The sequence below is a fragment of the Ogataea polymorpha genome, assembly GCF_001664045.1.
Source record: "Ogataea polymorpha strain NCYC 495 leu1.1 chromosome Unknown OGAPOscaffold_4, whole genome shotgun sequence".
Lineage (NCBI taxonomy): Eukaryota > Fungi > Ascomycota > Pichiomycetes > Pichiales > Pichiaceae > Ogataea > Ogataea polymorpha.
In genome coordinates, this window is record NW_017264701.1 from 171,706 (window position 1) to 185,814 (window position 14,109).

Genomic DNA, 14,109 nt, shown 5'->3' on the forward strand with positions numbered 1-14,109 from the left:
CTGATGCTGCTGGATACTTACGGCAGAAGAATTAAATGGCGTTGTCATGATTACGATCTGTCTCGGTGCGCTTTGTTGCAACCCTTAAATTTAGGTTCTATTTCACAGCCAAATATTAGTTGGCCAAAAAATTAATCGCTTCTTCTTCAATGTCCCGAAAATTCACCTCTATTTTATCCCGCGTGGATAACAACGTCGAACTTATACTGCAGAAGTTCCACGACATTATCGAGCTTTCGTCCGTTCAGGAAAAATCCCAAGAGACACACGCCATTGAGGCACTACAAATTGAGTCGAACGCGGCCACGATAGTGCGTCTCACAGAGGAGCTGTTAGCCATTACACGGCAGCTCAAGGAGGCATGGATACTGGGACAGGTGCCGGAATCGGTCAAGTGGCAACAGGACGAGAAGCTTTTGCAGGCAAAGGTCAATCGTCTACTCGACATTGTTAGCACGGCAAAATAATTTCTTACTAAAATATCCTCATCATATTCATTCACCTATTCACACAATAAAAACATCATTTTACTCATCATAAACTATTTGGAAGTGTCGAGGACGTATCTTCCTGCAATCTTTCCTTGCTCCATCAACTCGAACACTTTTGGCAGCTCAGAAAGACCAACAACCTTGATTGGAGCCTTAACCTTGCCTCTGACGAAGAAGTCGATCGACTCCGCAGTGTCCTGTCTGTTACCAACGTAGGAACCTCTAATCTGGATAGACTTGATAACGTGCTCGAAAACTGGAGACTCGCAAACAGCACCTGCTGGAAGACCAACAAGAACAACCTTACCAAGAGTTCTCACGTATTGGCAGGATTGAGAGATAGCTGCTGGAGACACGGAAACGTTGATGACACCGTGTGGACCACCGTTGGTAGCCTTCTGGACGGCTCCGACAATGTCCTTTTCCTTTGTGAAATCGATGAAGACTTCTCCGCCCAAGCTCTCGAAGAGCTTGGCCTTTTCGTCACCACCATCGATACCCAGAACTCTCAGGCCCATAGCGACAGCGTATTGAACGGCAAGAGAACCCAATCCTCCACCAGCACCAGAGATAGCGACCCACTGGCCTGGGCTCAATTCGGCAGTCTTCAATGCCTTGTACACAGTGACACCAGCACAGAGAATTGGAGCAACATCGGCCAGGTTAGTTCCCTTTGGAATCTTGGCAGCCTGGACAGCATCAGCAGTGGCGTATTGTTGGAAGGAACCGTCGTGCGTGTAACCGGAAAGGTCGGCGTCTGGACAGTTTGGTTCTGCACCTTGTTGACAGAACTCACAACCCATACACGAGCCGTTCAGCCATTTGATACCAGCGTAGTCGCCGATCTCAAAGTTGGTAACGTTGGCACCCTTGGCAACAACAACACCAGCACCCTCGTGACCACCGACCAGTGGAAGTTTGGTGGCCAATGGCCAGTCACCCTTCCAGGCGTGCAAGTCGGTGTGGCACACACCAGAGTACTTGACGTTGACAAGGATTTCATTTGGCTTTGGCTGTGGAACAGGGATGTCCTTGTATAGAAGAGGACCACCGTTGGTTTCGAAAACAATGGCCTTTTGAGTCTTTGGAATGGAAGGCATTTTAAATTGATTGATTGATTGATAGAAGGATGCCTAAGAAGAGGGAAAAGTGTCTCGTATTTATATGTCTGTTGCAGCCTAATTAATGATGACGTCTTATTTTTCAGTCACTACGAGTTGCTTTACTCCGAGTGGGTGATTTCCAATGTCCGAAAATTTGCACATAACAATTGGACCATATTCAACCCAAAGTGGTGGAGTGGGGCTGCCGGATGGCCGTGGCGGGGTATTTCACACCCCATGACGGGGTGTGTCCAATTGGATCTGCCGAACGCCTCATCAGCTTAGTTTACACTACAGGGAGAATGATTTACTCCGAGGTTTTACGGCGAATTGGAGGTGTGCTTTGTAGGAACACCTTCCGATGTCATCTGAGCTAAAAAAAATTGACCATGAAGCAGCACACCACAACGGACGAAAAAGGTGCGTACCGGTCAGCATTACTCGGCCTGCGGACACCCTACACCAGAATTTTGCCTTAATGTAAAGTCAGATGTTATCTGCGGGCTCATAGTAGCATCATACGATCACCCGAAAAAAATCGGGGTGCAGCCCCGTGCAGGGGTGTTTATATCGCTCACATTTCTGATTTCAAATAATTTATGGCTTCTGCGGAGAGAGTGCCTTCGGAGAAGAGGAATTCTCCTGCGGAGTTTACTAGGCTCGACATAACCAAGCTACGGCGTACTACTCGTATTTCCAAGACATGTCTCAGCTGCAAGAAGCGCAAAGTTAAGTGCAACTTCGAGGTGCCGTGTGACAAATGTATTGCCCGTAACAAAGGCCATCTCTGCAGTCGCGAGCCTGTCATCGTAGACGGGGTGGTGATTAATAATGCAGGGGACGAAAAGCTTGTAGAGATGAAATTTGCCCAGGAAAACGAGGTACTCAAACGGAAAATCAAGGACTTGGAAAGAACGGTTTTCAAACTCCGATCGGAGTTTTCGTTTCCCCACAATTCCAATTCTGCTGCCGTGCCGCGAGCTTCAGGACGAAAGGCATTTTCCTTCGAGCCTTCTGGACCCCATGGTGGGGTCTCCTTGGAGTTGTCCACCAAATGGGACAGCTACAGCGTGGTTATCAGCCTGCTCAACAAAGGCCTAGCCGAGGGCCTACAGGACGACGATGACCAAAATTTCGATGCTAATACCGAAGAATGGTCCAGAATTCCCAACAAGGAACTCATGAAGTCTATTCGAAGCGGGGATGAAAAATCGGATGTCTGGAACTACCAACTGAGGCTCATAGCTAACCTGAACAAGACCCATTCCGACCTGATCTTGGAGAGCGCACTGCGTCTATCTTTTCTCCACAATGTTCTGGATAACGACCGATTTCTACAAGAATACGAATCGTATTGGAACGATCCCTCCATCATTGAGAAGCACATTACGCCGTACTATTCGAAATCTAGCAAGGAATATCTTTTTCTGGCTCAATATTACATGCTACTATGCATTGGAGTATACTATTCAGACGACACTCTGCAACAGAAGCTAGCTTTTTCTGATGAGACGTTGGATCTTCATGCTCGCTCTTTTTTCGCATGCGGCCTCGAATGCCTGTTCCGCGGCAGATACATGACCTTCCCCAGCATTGGTGCAATCCAGTTTTTCTCGCTGCTCAAGCTATGTGCACATCCTCTGGGAGGTGTTCACCTACAAAATTGCCTTGTGGGGACCATGTGCTACAGCGCACGGAAGCTGAAATTGGATAGCGTTGCTGGCGACTCGGACGACCCTGAAACCGACATGAAGCTCAGATGGTGGTGGTCGCTAGTGAATGTTGACTGGTACGAAGACCAGTTCCGCTATTCTCTGATTGCACCGGGGACTTTCTGTACGCCCAAGCCAAGAAAGTGGAAAATCCCACATAAAGTTTTAGACTGGGATAATTACTATCAGAGATTTGTTGCCGAGATTGCAACCATCAAGAGAAATTACTATTTTGACGACACGGTGCTGAAAAGCGAGCTGACTCTGCAGTCGCTAGAAAAAGCAGATCTTGAGCTTCGCGTGCTTGAGATCACCATTAGGAAAGATTTTGAAAACTACATGGATCATGAACGCCTCACCGCTGACCCTCACTTTTCTACCACAGTGGAATTCATCAAGTTTTTGACTGATTACATCATTCTCCAAGAAAGACTTGATATCAACAGCAAAATGTCCAGATTCATGACGTATGAGCACTGGACCTCGGACTGCTATGAACTGTGCTGCAATTGTGCAGAGACCATCCTCAAACGGTACGCGGATCCACGTGTCCCAAACTTGTTCAAGAAACCATGGTTTGTGTGCGAATTAGCCGTCTCTGCAGCAGTGTTCTTGCTCGTGGACGCAATGCTGAACAAACAGACCGCTAGTCGTCAAAAATCGGTCATCTCAGCTGTCAAGAAAATCATGCCTGTTTTGGGCTCCCATAAGCTCATAGTTCGTCCCGCTGTGCGAGGCCTCTACGTGCTTCAAAAGTTAATTAATCTGATGGTTGCAGGTGATCGAAGGGGAAGCCTTCAGTCGATAGAGTCAATAACAAAAATGCGACAGGCTGGCAACACTAAGGACCCGCAAATGTCCAAGACTCAAGGAAGTATGCGCTCCAAAGCTCAAAGTAAGCTAAGAAAGCAGCTTAAGTTTATTAATTATTCTTCGGTCTCGAATCCTTCTAGCAGCGATGCCAGGACCGAAGATAGACATTTGGCCACGCCTCAGGCTAAATTTGATAAGATAGAAGGCCCGGCAAGGCTCGACATATCGGACGTTCCGCTCAGCACGGAACAGAGCGAAAATCCATTTCCAGAGGTGTCAGGACAGGTTCCTGAATTGCATACGGCGATTTTGGATATTCTGGGAGATCATGGATGGGGCCAGTTTTTGGACTCTATTGACGAATTTAATATGACATTCGATGTATAGTGCTTCCTTATAATGTATATAAGGTATCACAAAAAAAAATACAGGTTGGTTCCTAGCAGGATCGAACTGCTGATCCCCGCGTTATTAGCACGATGCCTTAACCAACTGGGCCAAGGAACCTAGAACCAGTAGACTGTGCCGCTGAACAAATACACACAGTTTGAAAAGACAAATGACAACAAGTGGTTACAACTGCTTGTATGTTATGGGAGCCGATTTGTCAGAAACAAATAGCATGTAAAGGATAACGATTTATGCAAAGTGCAAATGGCCTAAAGTTTCTCATACCCATCTGAAGTGGAATATTGAGCCGCCTGCATTACATCATTGGATACTTAGAATTAAATATGGACCATAAATAATTAAAGATAGTAACACCGAAGAATAGCTCTAAAATATTATCCAAAGCTCCTCCCCATGATCTATTTTTGACATTTTATCATTAATCCATTAAATATACTTTATACAATTCGTTTTTGAAGAGCCATGACATCTTCAATTTTTGACAGAGCCAAATCTAAAAGCTCTTTGCGTTCTTGCAACTCAATGTGTTTCTTAACTTTAGGATCTTCTTTTGCAAACTGCTCAATCTGTTCTGGTGTCAAGCTCTTTCCAAGCTTCTTTTCCAGCTCCCGAGGGAAAGTATAGTAAAAGTCACTCAATAGCTCAACGTTCAAAAAGAGAACGGCCGTCTGTGTGAGTTTTTCTGCTACCAAGTCCATGAACACTTCTGGGCATTTATACTTGTTATCTTTCGACTTGCAGCCCGACTGCAAAAACTTGAGTCTCATGGCCAGTAATCTGGAACGCTCCTTCAAAAACAATGCCTCTCGTCCTCGTGAAAGGAGGCCTGGGCTAAACCCAAGGTTTTCCTTAGCAATCGTCTGACCAACAAGATTGTTTTCGTTCTCCAAGTAAGTTGTGATCTGTTTCAATTTGTTACCTCCTAACGTCTTTTTCAACTGGTTATAAGCTGAAGTACATTGTTTGAGCTCTTCTTTCAGGAGCATCGTTGCATGCTGCCTACTGAGAGCCCATTCTCTGTCATCCACCTCGATCTCATATTTATAAGGCTTGATACAATTTTCCACCTGTTCAGCAGTCGAATTGTATCGGGTGGTTAGTACCGACACAGCGGCATCCTTGATAGCATTTTTGATCATCGGATGCGAGCGCAAGTCTGTGTTGTCCAAAAGAACATCAATTTCCGTCAGAATGGCGTCGGAAATCAAAGAGGTGGCAAGACGTCCAACTCCCAGCTTGGTTAAACTTGCTGTCGCAATATCGAGCTTGCGATGCCAGTAGGTGTCATTTGGAGGTGCAGTCGCAAGTTCATCGAGTGATGGCTCGTTCTCGCTCTCCTTGTTTTTATTTGTCACCGGAGGCTTGTTCCAGTACCTCAGTGCAATGAGGTCGAGAACTTTTTGATCGAGCTCGCTTCTCAGTAGTGCTCGTAATTCTGGTCTTCCAAATCGCTCGCTAAACTCTTTGATAGCGAGTTTCAAATTGTCTATCGTCTGTGCCATGTATTTCTCACTTGTTAGGTCCCTGTCATTAAACTCGACCTTGTACTTGTAGCTGGCCTCCTCAAGTTCGTTGGAAACGACAACATGCATAGGCCTGAGGCAATTGGCCATTGAGCGCTCAAGCACCTTCATCAGCTTTTTCTTCAGTGCCTTTGTAGAGACTGTCGTGCCTATGAATGAATCTTTGTGCTCTTTAAAATACGCTCTTTCAAAATTCTGCTGTGCAATAAATGCCTCTGCCCCACTCTGACGACGAAACAAGGATGTCGATGGGGGAGGTCGCGTAATAACACCCACATATCCCATCTTTAAGGGATATTTTTTGTTGGTGAGCATCTGGCGAGCAGTCTCGGAGTCGACCAAATCAAGCTTCGTAATCACTCCAATCGTTCTCTCTCCTTTAGGATCAGCCTTCTTGGCAGCTCTTAACGCAGAGGAATTAGCCAGGTCTACATCTGCTGCACTGATGGCCAGTATAATATTTGGCTCCTCAAGGTAGCGATCGCAAAGCTCACGAATCTTGGACTTTAGTGTAACCGGCTGGTCAGCAGCTTCGACTTGAATATAACCTGGTAAGTCCACTAAGGACAAATCAGGAACCTTTGGGGACTTTATGACAAGTTGGATAGGATCGCTGGACACGGCTTCTGTCTCAGGAATGCTCATGTTGAGCTCATACAGCACCTTTTGCACTTGTTGGAAGTCTGTCATATTGTACATCTTTAGCGCAGGAAACTCTGCTGTTTCGGCCGCAAGTGTGCTGTCATTGACCAATGTCAGCTCTATTGGACGTCTAGTGACCATGTTTGACCCCTTGGGGAGGAACTCTTGCCCCACAATAGATTCAAGAACAGAAGATTTACCACTGCTCTGTGAACCTATCACCACGATCGAGGGGAGTCGTAAAGCATTAGATCCCCCGACACTGAGCAAAATGCTTCTAATCTCAATCATTTGGCGCGTGAGATTTAGCATCGCGTCGTCAATGTTGTCCGGAGCGTCGTCCTCCTCTTCCTCGTTGTCGAGGATATCCATGTCTTCATCGTCCTCATTATCTTGAGCCAAACCTATTGCGGCAGCTGCTCCGGACCCTGCAACCACTCCTGTATCCCCTCCATCCTTGCCGCCTGAAGAGCCGCCAGACCCAGAGAACATGTCGCTGAAGAACCCCCCAACCTCGCTTGCTACGTTTCCGGCAAATTCTTTAGCCGACTCAAGATGGGATTGCGTGTAGCTGGTAGCCTGATCAACTTTGTAGGCCACATAAGAACCTGCAGCCGCTATTCCTCCGCCAAGATAGGCTGGAACACGCATGATCTTGGTGGCAGCCTTACCCAAACCATAGACCGAAAAATATCTAATATGTTGTGGCGCGAGTACAGACACTGTTCTCTTGTTCAAGCGGGATACATGAGAAAAGCATCCAAGGCACCTTGAAGTGCCGATCTGGCGATGCGTGGGTCTAAACAATGAACGACCCAGCGTAAGTCGAATCATTTAATTATTGTCTTTTTTATTAAGAAAAATTATATTTTGTTTGCCTCCGCAGACGATCGACGCGTCGAGCCAATACATGAGCTGATTATTGCGTTTTGAGCCACTCAACGTGCTCTTTGAAGGCACCGTCACAGAACTTGGTGCGCTCTTCTGGAGTGCTCATCTGCTCCTTATTGCGTGTATATGCCAGATCTACCCAATCCAAACAAATCAGCTCGTACATAGTTTGCCAGAAGTGGTACTCGTAGTTGCCAGGAATCTGGCTCGATTCTAAAATCTTGATATGCTCATGGTCTCTGATGACGAAGTCCTGCAACAGTTCATCAGGGTATAATTTTGGGAAGTTGCAGTGCGCAAACATGACTTTGCTTTTCTCTTCAGGGCCCAAGAAATTGTCCATATTTTGGGCTTCAAACATTTCATCGGAGCTTTGGTGGAGTTTCACAAATTCCTGGAAATTCTCGTAGTCTTTTATCGGATCATATTGCAGCATCCCCACTCCGCGGTACTCGCCATTGCGCATGAACCCATTAACACCAACATTCTTTTTGAGCTGATAGAATTGTTTTTCGAGAACGGTAGCAGCTGCCGGGAACGTGTCTTTGTCTCCTTCACCTGCCACTCCCTGTGAAAGAAGGGCGTAGTAGCCATCAGGACCATATGCATTATAGTATAGTGAGAGTAGTACCACATCGGCATGTTCTCGTTTCGATATAAGCAATTGGCCTGATTCGGTACTTTTGTCAGGAATGGCGCCCAGTCTGTCGTGGTAAGGAATTTGCGTTCTGGCATCTTTGGGACGCAAGGTTGAGTACTGAGACTCAGGATAGTCCACTTGGCAGTCTCTGACACGAATCGGCAAAACCTCTGTTGCAGCTATGTCGTAGAACACGGGACTGGTGGATCTTTTCCAAAAATCGGGCCAAAACACCATCCCATACTCAGAGAAAGGTGTGCTGTTGAATAGCTGGCCGGTAACCGGAGCAACAGGCAAGTTGTCGCTGTCCAGGAGCAAAAGATTTTCGAACGAGGATGCCAGTAATGCAACTCCCTTGTACTGGTATTTGTTGATGTTGATCTCAGACTCATAGTTTTCGCCTAACAAGTCAGTCAAATAGACACACTTGGCATCCAGCTCAGGTAGGTACTTATCGCAAAAGAGAGCGTCCGCCTCGACTCGGCGGGGCATGATCACCTCGACGGGCAGATCCCCCCCAAAGTCTCTCATGATTTTGATGGACACTAAGGTGAGCCACGAGTAGTCGTCACCACCGATCATCACCACACCGTTTCCCTTATACAGTCCCTGTGGAAACTTGATGCCGTAAATTTTCTCGACTGCATCTGCATGGCTAGATTTGAATGCGTCAACAAACTCCGGCGAAAACTGCAAAAACTGGGATAGCAGATCCTCAGTGAGTACACTGTGGGATAGTGGAGAGTCGTCGCCCCGATTGGAATGTCTTTCTGTGTAGGTGATTGCTGGTCGCACGGAGGCGATGAGTTTGAAGATGGCTTTGATGACCTGGGCCCGGCTTTCTTCAAATTCTTCAAGAGTAACTTTGGGCTTTTTATTTTTGAGCTTGTTCTTAATATGCTCTCCTGAGGAGCCGGTTGAGGTCACTGAAGATGGGGACGCGCTTGCCGAAGGCGGTCCATTCTGTAGCCGCTGCAAAATCGTGTCAGGGTCTAGTTCCGCTGCTGGGTTGGCGTCATTCAGAATCTCTCGTATTTTTGCATTTTCGTCCACCCTAGGTGTGTGGGTAGCTGCGGAATACAGCAACACACACAGAACCAGACTAAGAAGAAGTACTATATAATGGCGGCGTGGTCTGATGGACGGAATTTGCATGGGTCTTCAGAAGAGTTGTTTGGAGAAAATAAATACTACAAGGCCTTCATTACGGGGCCATGCGATTTATGCTATATTTAACATGCGGCTCAAAAAGAGATCACCCGCGCCTGTAAACATGCACCTTATCCCCAGTTCATATGCCGCTCATCACCACTACAGAGTTACGGATGTTCTTCGTCGAGTCAGTTGCGTTGCAGTAGTACGCATCTGATGGTCTATTATAATAAATCACTGTTGAAAACTACACACTCTGCTGTCTAATATACATTCTGCCGAAACAGGGCATCGGTGTATGCGCGCGGGCCGCCTAGCATGGAATCTGAAAAAATGGTTGGAAAGGTAATCGCTTATGTAATGTCGTCGGGTCGCTGGAGTAAGACTTTATTCCATGTTCTCGTCGCTGTCAAACTCGTCGTCGTCGTCAAAGAAGTATTGCAGTCGGCTGGCTGAAGACCCTCCATCATCGTAGTACCCGGTATTCTCAGTTGTACTACTGCCAGAAGGGCCAGTTCCACTATAACCAACTCGCATATAATTTTCGACCTCGTTCGACGGAGAACTGTCTATTTGTATACCTGAATCTCTGTTGTCTCCAAGGTACAGGGTATACCCATCTATTCCTTGATTAAGCTTGTTTAAATCGAAAGATGAATTTTTCTCTATTGTTTTGCGTACGATGTTGTCGTCACCCATCCAGGTCCTTACGTTTCCTATTGGGGTGAACTGGATAAAGCCCCCATCCGGGTGGTGGAATTTAGGATATTCGTTGAGGTTGATATTTTCCAACGTTAATTTTTCAGTTGGGATCTTGTTCGAAGGAGTAGTCGGGCTCTGTTTGACCTTTTTGAAATTGTCCTCATAGTCCGAATTTCTTCTCTTTGGACGCGTTGGAGTCGAAGATGCGCTGTATGATCGAAAGCTAGCCTGGGGACTGGACTTCTGTGAATGGTCAGCATAGTTTATTGTGTAATGAGACAGCATTGATGGGTACATCATAACGCGTGCAGATTCGTGATTTCCTTGCAATGGTTGAGTCGTACGTGGCCTAGACTTATAATTCTTGCTAGATTAAAAAATGCTTTGCGCGTTGCGTCGGACCAAGTTCCCTTCACACGAGACTCTTCTTCAATTTATACCCAGGGTGTCAATCGTGTGCCACACAGTTTTGTGCAAAAAATTTCCAGGTTGATTTTTTTTTCGTGTGCTTCCTGTGTGATTCTAGTAACTCTTGGGGACATCCGTACACCACAATATTAGACCACACAAGTTGCGGCACAATTTTTCTCCTCTGCTAAAGCGTTATCTTGTACAGATGGATCTTTCTAATTTGTCTTCTAATTTACCGCTGTCTCAGCCGATAGATGATGATTCGGTTGAGCAGATTAATCGCGAGCTCTCGAACGAGTTCAAGCTTGGAGCACGGTCCATTGCAGCGCTCTACCGGTTGTCCAACGCCAAGAACTCCTTGTTGAAGGCTAAGGGATATCTCAGCTGTTTAGACGACATACTCAATCTAATTGACAACGATCAGTCGATCGCGACTCTGGATCAACTAAAAAAAGCCTTAATGACCAAAAAGACAGAACTCACAGGAAAGAAAGACAAACCGCACAAACCGCAAGAGCAACAGGAACCTGCCAAGGATGAGATTTCCACCACGGGAGAGATTCCTGCAGACTACAAATTCCATTTCTCCTCAGATACGCCGTCGCCTCATTTTCCTCCCTCTAAACTACCCCTTTCCATCCAGCACTGTAATGTCAAACATATAAGCCACCACAGTTCATCACAGCAACTGACAAACAGGCTGAATAAACTCAAAGAAAACTTCAAAAAGGCTGTGAATGATTCCAACGACGAGGACTCGGAAGACGCAGAACACAGCGAGTCTGACGAGTCCATGGTTTTGGAAGACTGTCAGAAAAGACGCAGGCTAGATACCCACGCTGCTAAAAAAAACATATCTGAGCACGACCACATATAGCATCTAATTATGACTGATTAAACTTCGCTTCAAGCTTGTGTATACAGTCAGCGTATCGCTTGCTGGCACTGTAGGAGCCGGTTGATCTGCTCGACATGCTCTTGTGCAGACTTTCGCTGAACACCAACCGGATGAGATTTTTGTAATCCTCGAGATCGAACATGTTGGTGGAGTCTTGGTGGATTCGGTCCAAGATCCCTTGTTGGGAGCTGCTGAACATATCGAAATATGCTTTTGTTTTCCTGAAGTCCACCAGCTCAGGATCTTCCATCACATTCCTCAACATCGATTGTGCAACCCTCACGTTCAAGAACAGCTGACGAACGCCGTACTGGTTCATCTTGATAATTCTCTTGGACTCAGAAACAATCAAATGGTCAATGAACGAAGGTATGCCGCACAGAATTCGTTGTTTCTGGTCAGAGCCCACGATGGAGTCTAGGATGTTGCTTACAGACGCCATTTTCTTGTTCAAAGTATTCAGATCAACGCTGATCTCGTCAGTCTCTGAGTCGGGCATCCAGTTCGTCTTGTCCAGCATGGACGTTACATGCCAAACTGCTGTGCTTTGAACTGTGTATCTAATAAATAGCTTGATTCTAGAGGTAATTGCTCGAAGGCTGGCAATAATCTCATCAAACTTGGTAATAGCGTCTGCACTGAGAGCAAGAAATAGCGTTTGAGATGTATTTTCAACGGTAGAGATGGATCCCCTGTCCATGAATTGCCAATTCGCCTTCAATACCGTCATACTGGAGACTGTCTCACTGACAGGTTCAACTTCGCGCTTCACTTTAGGCAACCAGTCCAATGTGGCTTCCAAACTTTTCAGCAGTTTTGCTAGAGCCTCATACCGAGGATTTGGTTGCAGAGCAGCCAACTTGAAAAGTTTACCTCCGTCTTTCAGTTGCACGGAAATCTCCTCCGGAATGAGTTGCAGCTCCCCAGCCAAAATAGACAGCGTTATATTGCTCAGATGAGAATCATTCAGCCAGTACGACACCAAGGACGAGCGTGCTCCAGTCAAATCATGAGGTACGCATTCGTCGAAAAGCGATTGATATTTGGCCACCATTTTTGACATTATTCGTAAAATAACATGGACATAGGGTTTTCTATAGTACATTGAGGTGCTGAAAACCTGAAATAGATGACTGAAAAAGCGTTGGAATGAGAGTCCGGTTTCTAAAGTGCGCTCAAACTGGTAAGTTAGTGTATTCTCAAGCTGCGTGATGAAAATGACATCCATAAATTTATTGAAGAACTGGAGCACCTTCTTGCCATCTTCCTGAGGAAAGGCGTGGCTGGCGCCGCCGACGAAAAAAAGCAGGTCCTCTATAATGACACTCATGTTGAATATGTTAGGCGCAACTAGAACATCTCTTTTCGTGGTGTGTTCGTTCTCAATAAAGAAAGACCCTTGCTCTTCCTTCACTGCGTCCAGCTGTCCTGAAAATAGATCGTTCAAAACTCCTTGAACGTTTCCTGTTGAAAATAGCTTGTCATCCAGGGAGAGCTTAGCAAACTGAATTATTGGCTGTGAACGGTTGGCAATGTAGTCCCTCGGCAGCCTAGCATAGGGAAGAGAGTCGTCCAGTTTTGATGCATTCTCCACATTGTCCAACAGGCTTTCGTCAACCAAATAAGACACAAGGACCGAACTTAGCAGTTTTTCCAACGCGCTCCAGACTTGCTGGAAGTCGTAAGAAAAACCATTGATCTTTGAAATTTCCCAAATCGCACGATGGCTCTGTAGCAGTGACAGACACCTCTTGAACAGGAGCGAAAAAAGCTCTTGTAAGATTGTTCCACTCATATTGTTGAACAGCGAAAAATCGAAAATATCAAAGTCGGTGGTCTTTGATAGCTCCATCTGCTCAGGATATTTGATTCGAACTTCTTCCGACGATCTATTGATCATTAGTCTCATCTCGTCTAATGCCCTCTCGGCCAAAACTGCAAGTGCCTCGTCCAATCTTCCAAGGTCATGTGTAACCATCAAATAGTCCCTAATTAGCTGGAACGTGTGCACATCCTTGCCAGGCGCCACTCCTTCGTCCGTGTTCTCGGTCAGACTTTGGATGAATTCGTACAATGGGTCATTGATCGCTCGCGAAACATCGTCAATATCTGATGTACTCATTTTGATAAGACGGCTTTTGACGTGCTCGTCGTACACCGTACGGCGAGACCCGTCGATCTTGAAATAGATCAGTCCGTTGATCTCCTCCAAAAGGGCGTCAAAGAGTGTTTGCGATTGTGAAGTAAGAGTCTGCTCTAGTCCAGAAAGTGCGTCGATTTGCCAAAGGCCGTATTGCTCTGCCAGTTTCGACGTCGTATTTATGAGTTCTTGAGCGCTTTTAAAATTCTTCTCTGCATTGTAACTATCGATTTGATCCAGGTTCTCTTTTACTTCAGAGATCTTCTCAAGTATGTCAATGATGTCTCCGCTTTGTTTTTGACGATGGTTCAGCTCCTTGAGAACCTCGGAGGGAGAACTCATCAGAGAAGACGCGGTAGCTAGCTCAGAACGAACCCGTTCCAGATTCGACTGCGATTCAAGAATAGTCTCCACTGTGATACCGTAAGACCCAATGCTATCGTTGAAGGCCTCAAAATGCTCGTTGACAGCGTGTTTGAGAATCTTGTTGAAGGTATCTTTGAGTTCCAAGAACTGAGGCTGTTTGTGGGCCATCCCTAGAGACGAGCTGTCAAGCAGCGGCATCACAACCTCAAGAGGA

General features: G+C 46.1%; 8 protein-coding genes and 1 non-coding gene across 9 annotated transcripts; 3 read left to right on the top strand and 6 right to left on the bottom strand.

The window, feature by feature from the left end:
• Positions 1–149: 149 nt before the first annotated feature.
• Positions 150–467, top strand: OGAPODRAFT_8273 (uncharacterized protein; the record flags this gene model as incomplete). Its single annotated transcript, XM_018356639.1, has 1 exon — positions 150–467. One exon carries the CDS (start codon positions 150–152, stop codon positions 465–467), a length of 318 nt encoding a protein of 105 aa, XP_018210412.1.
• A 21-nt stretch (positions 468–488) lies between these two features.
• OGAPODRAFT_82460 (alcohol dehydrogenase) lies at positions 489–1,591 on the bottom strand (the record flags this gene model as incomplete). The annotated part of the gene is made up of 1 exon (XM_018356620.1): positions 489–1,591. The coding sequence occupies one exon, from the start codon at positions 1,589–1,591 to the stop codon at positions 542–544; it is 1,050 nt and encodes a 349-aa protein (XP_018210413.1). The 3' UTR covers positions 489–541.
• Positions 1,592–2,164: 573 nt separating this feature from the next.
• Positions 2,165–4,506, top strand: OGAPODRAFT_93938 (uncharacterized protein; the record flags this gene model as incomplete). The annotated part of the gene is made up of 1 exon (XM_018357435.1): positions 2,165–4,506. Exon 1 carries the CDS (start codon positions 2,194–2,196, stop codon positions 4,504–4,506), a length of 2,313 nt encoding a protein of 770 aa, XP_018210414.1. The 5' UTR covers positions 2,165–2,193.
• A 46-nt stretch (positions 4,507–4,552) lies between these two features.
• OGAPODRAFT_t50 lies at positions 4,553–4,626 on the bottom strand. The gene has a single exon. It is a non-coding gene; the product is annotated as a tRNA-Ile (tRNA).
• Positions 4,627–4,938: 312 nt separating this feature from the next.
• OGAPODRAFT_16429 (uncharacterized protein) lies at positions 4,939–7,499 on the bottom strand. The gene has a single exon (XM_018354422.1). The coding sequence runs from the start codon at positions 7,344–7,346 to the stop codon at positions 4,968–4,970; it is 2,379 nt and encodes a 792-aa protein (XP_018210415.1). The 5' UTR covers positions 7,347–7,499; the 3' UTR covers positions 4,939–4,967.
• A 48-nt stretch (positions 7,500–7,547) lies between these two features.
• OGAPODRAFT_16430 (uncharacterized protein) lies at positions 7,548–9,302 on the bottom strand. The gene has a single exon (XM_018354423.1). It carries the CDS (start codon positions 8,806–8,808, stop codon positions 7,615–7,617), a length of 1,194 nt encoding a protein of 397 aa, XP_018210416.1. The 5' UTR covers positions 8,809–9,302; the 3' UTR covers positions 7,548–7,614.
• Positions 9,303–9,613: 311 nt separating this feature from the next.
• OGAPODRAFT_16431 (uncharacterized protein) lies at positions 9,614–10,458 on the bottom strand. The gene has a single exon (XM_018354424.1). It carries the CDS (start codon positions 10,378–10,380, stop codon positions 9,766–9,768), a length of 615 nt encoding a protein of 204 aa, XP_018210417.1. The 5' UTR covers positions 10,381–10,458; the 3' UTR covers positions 9,614–9,765.
• A 238-nt stretch (positions 10,459–10,696) lies between these two features.
• On the top strand, positions 10,697–11,337 carry OGAPODRAFT_93942 (uncharacterized protein; the record flags this gene model as incomplete). The annotated part of the gene is made up of 2 exons (XM_018357436.1): positions 10,697–11,280; positions 11,322–11,337. The coding sequence occupies 2 exons, from the start codon at positions 10,697–10,699 to the stop codon at positions 11,335–11,337; spliced, it is 600 nt and encodes a 199-aa protein (XP_018210418.1).
• On the bottom strand, positions 11,124–12,593 carry OGAPODRAFT_16432 (uncharacterized protein). The gene has a single exon (XM_018354425.1). The coding sequence runs from the start codon at positions 12,441–12,443 to the stop codon at positions 11,376–11,378; it is 1,068 nt and encodes a 355-aa protein (XP_018210419.1). The 5' UTR covers positions 12,444–12,593; the 3' UTR covers positions 11,124–11,375.
• Positions 12,594–14,109: the final 1,516 nt, after the last annotated feature.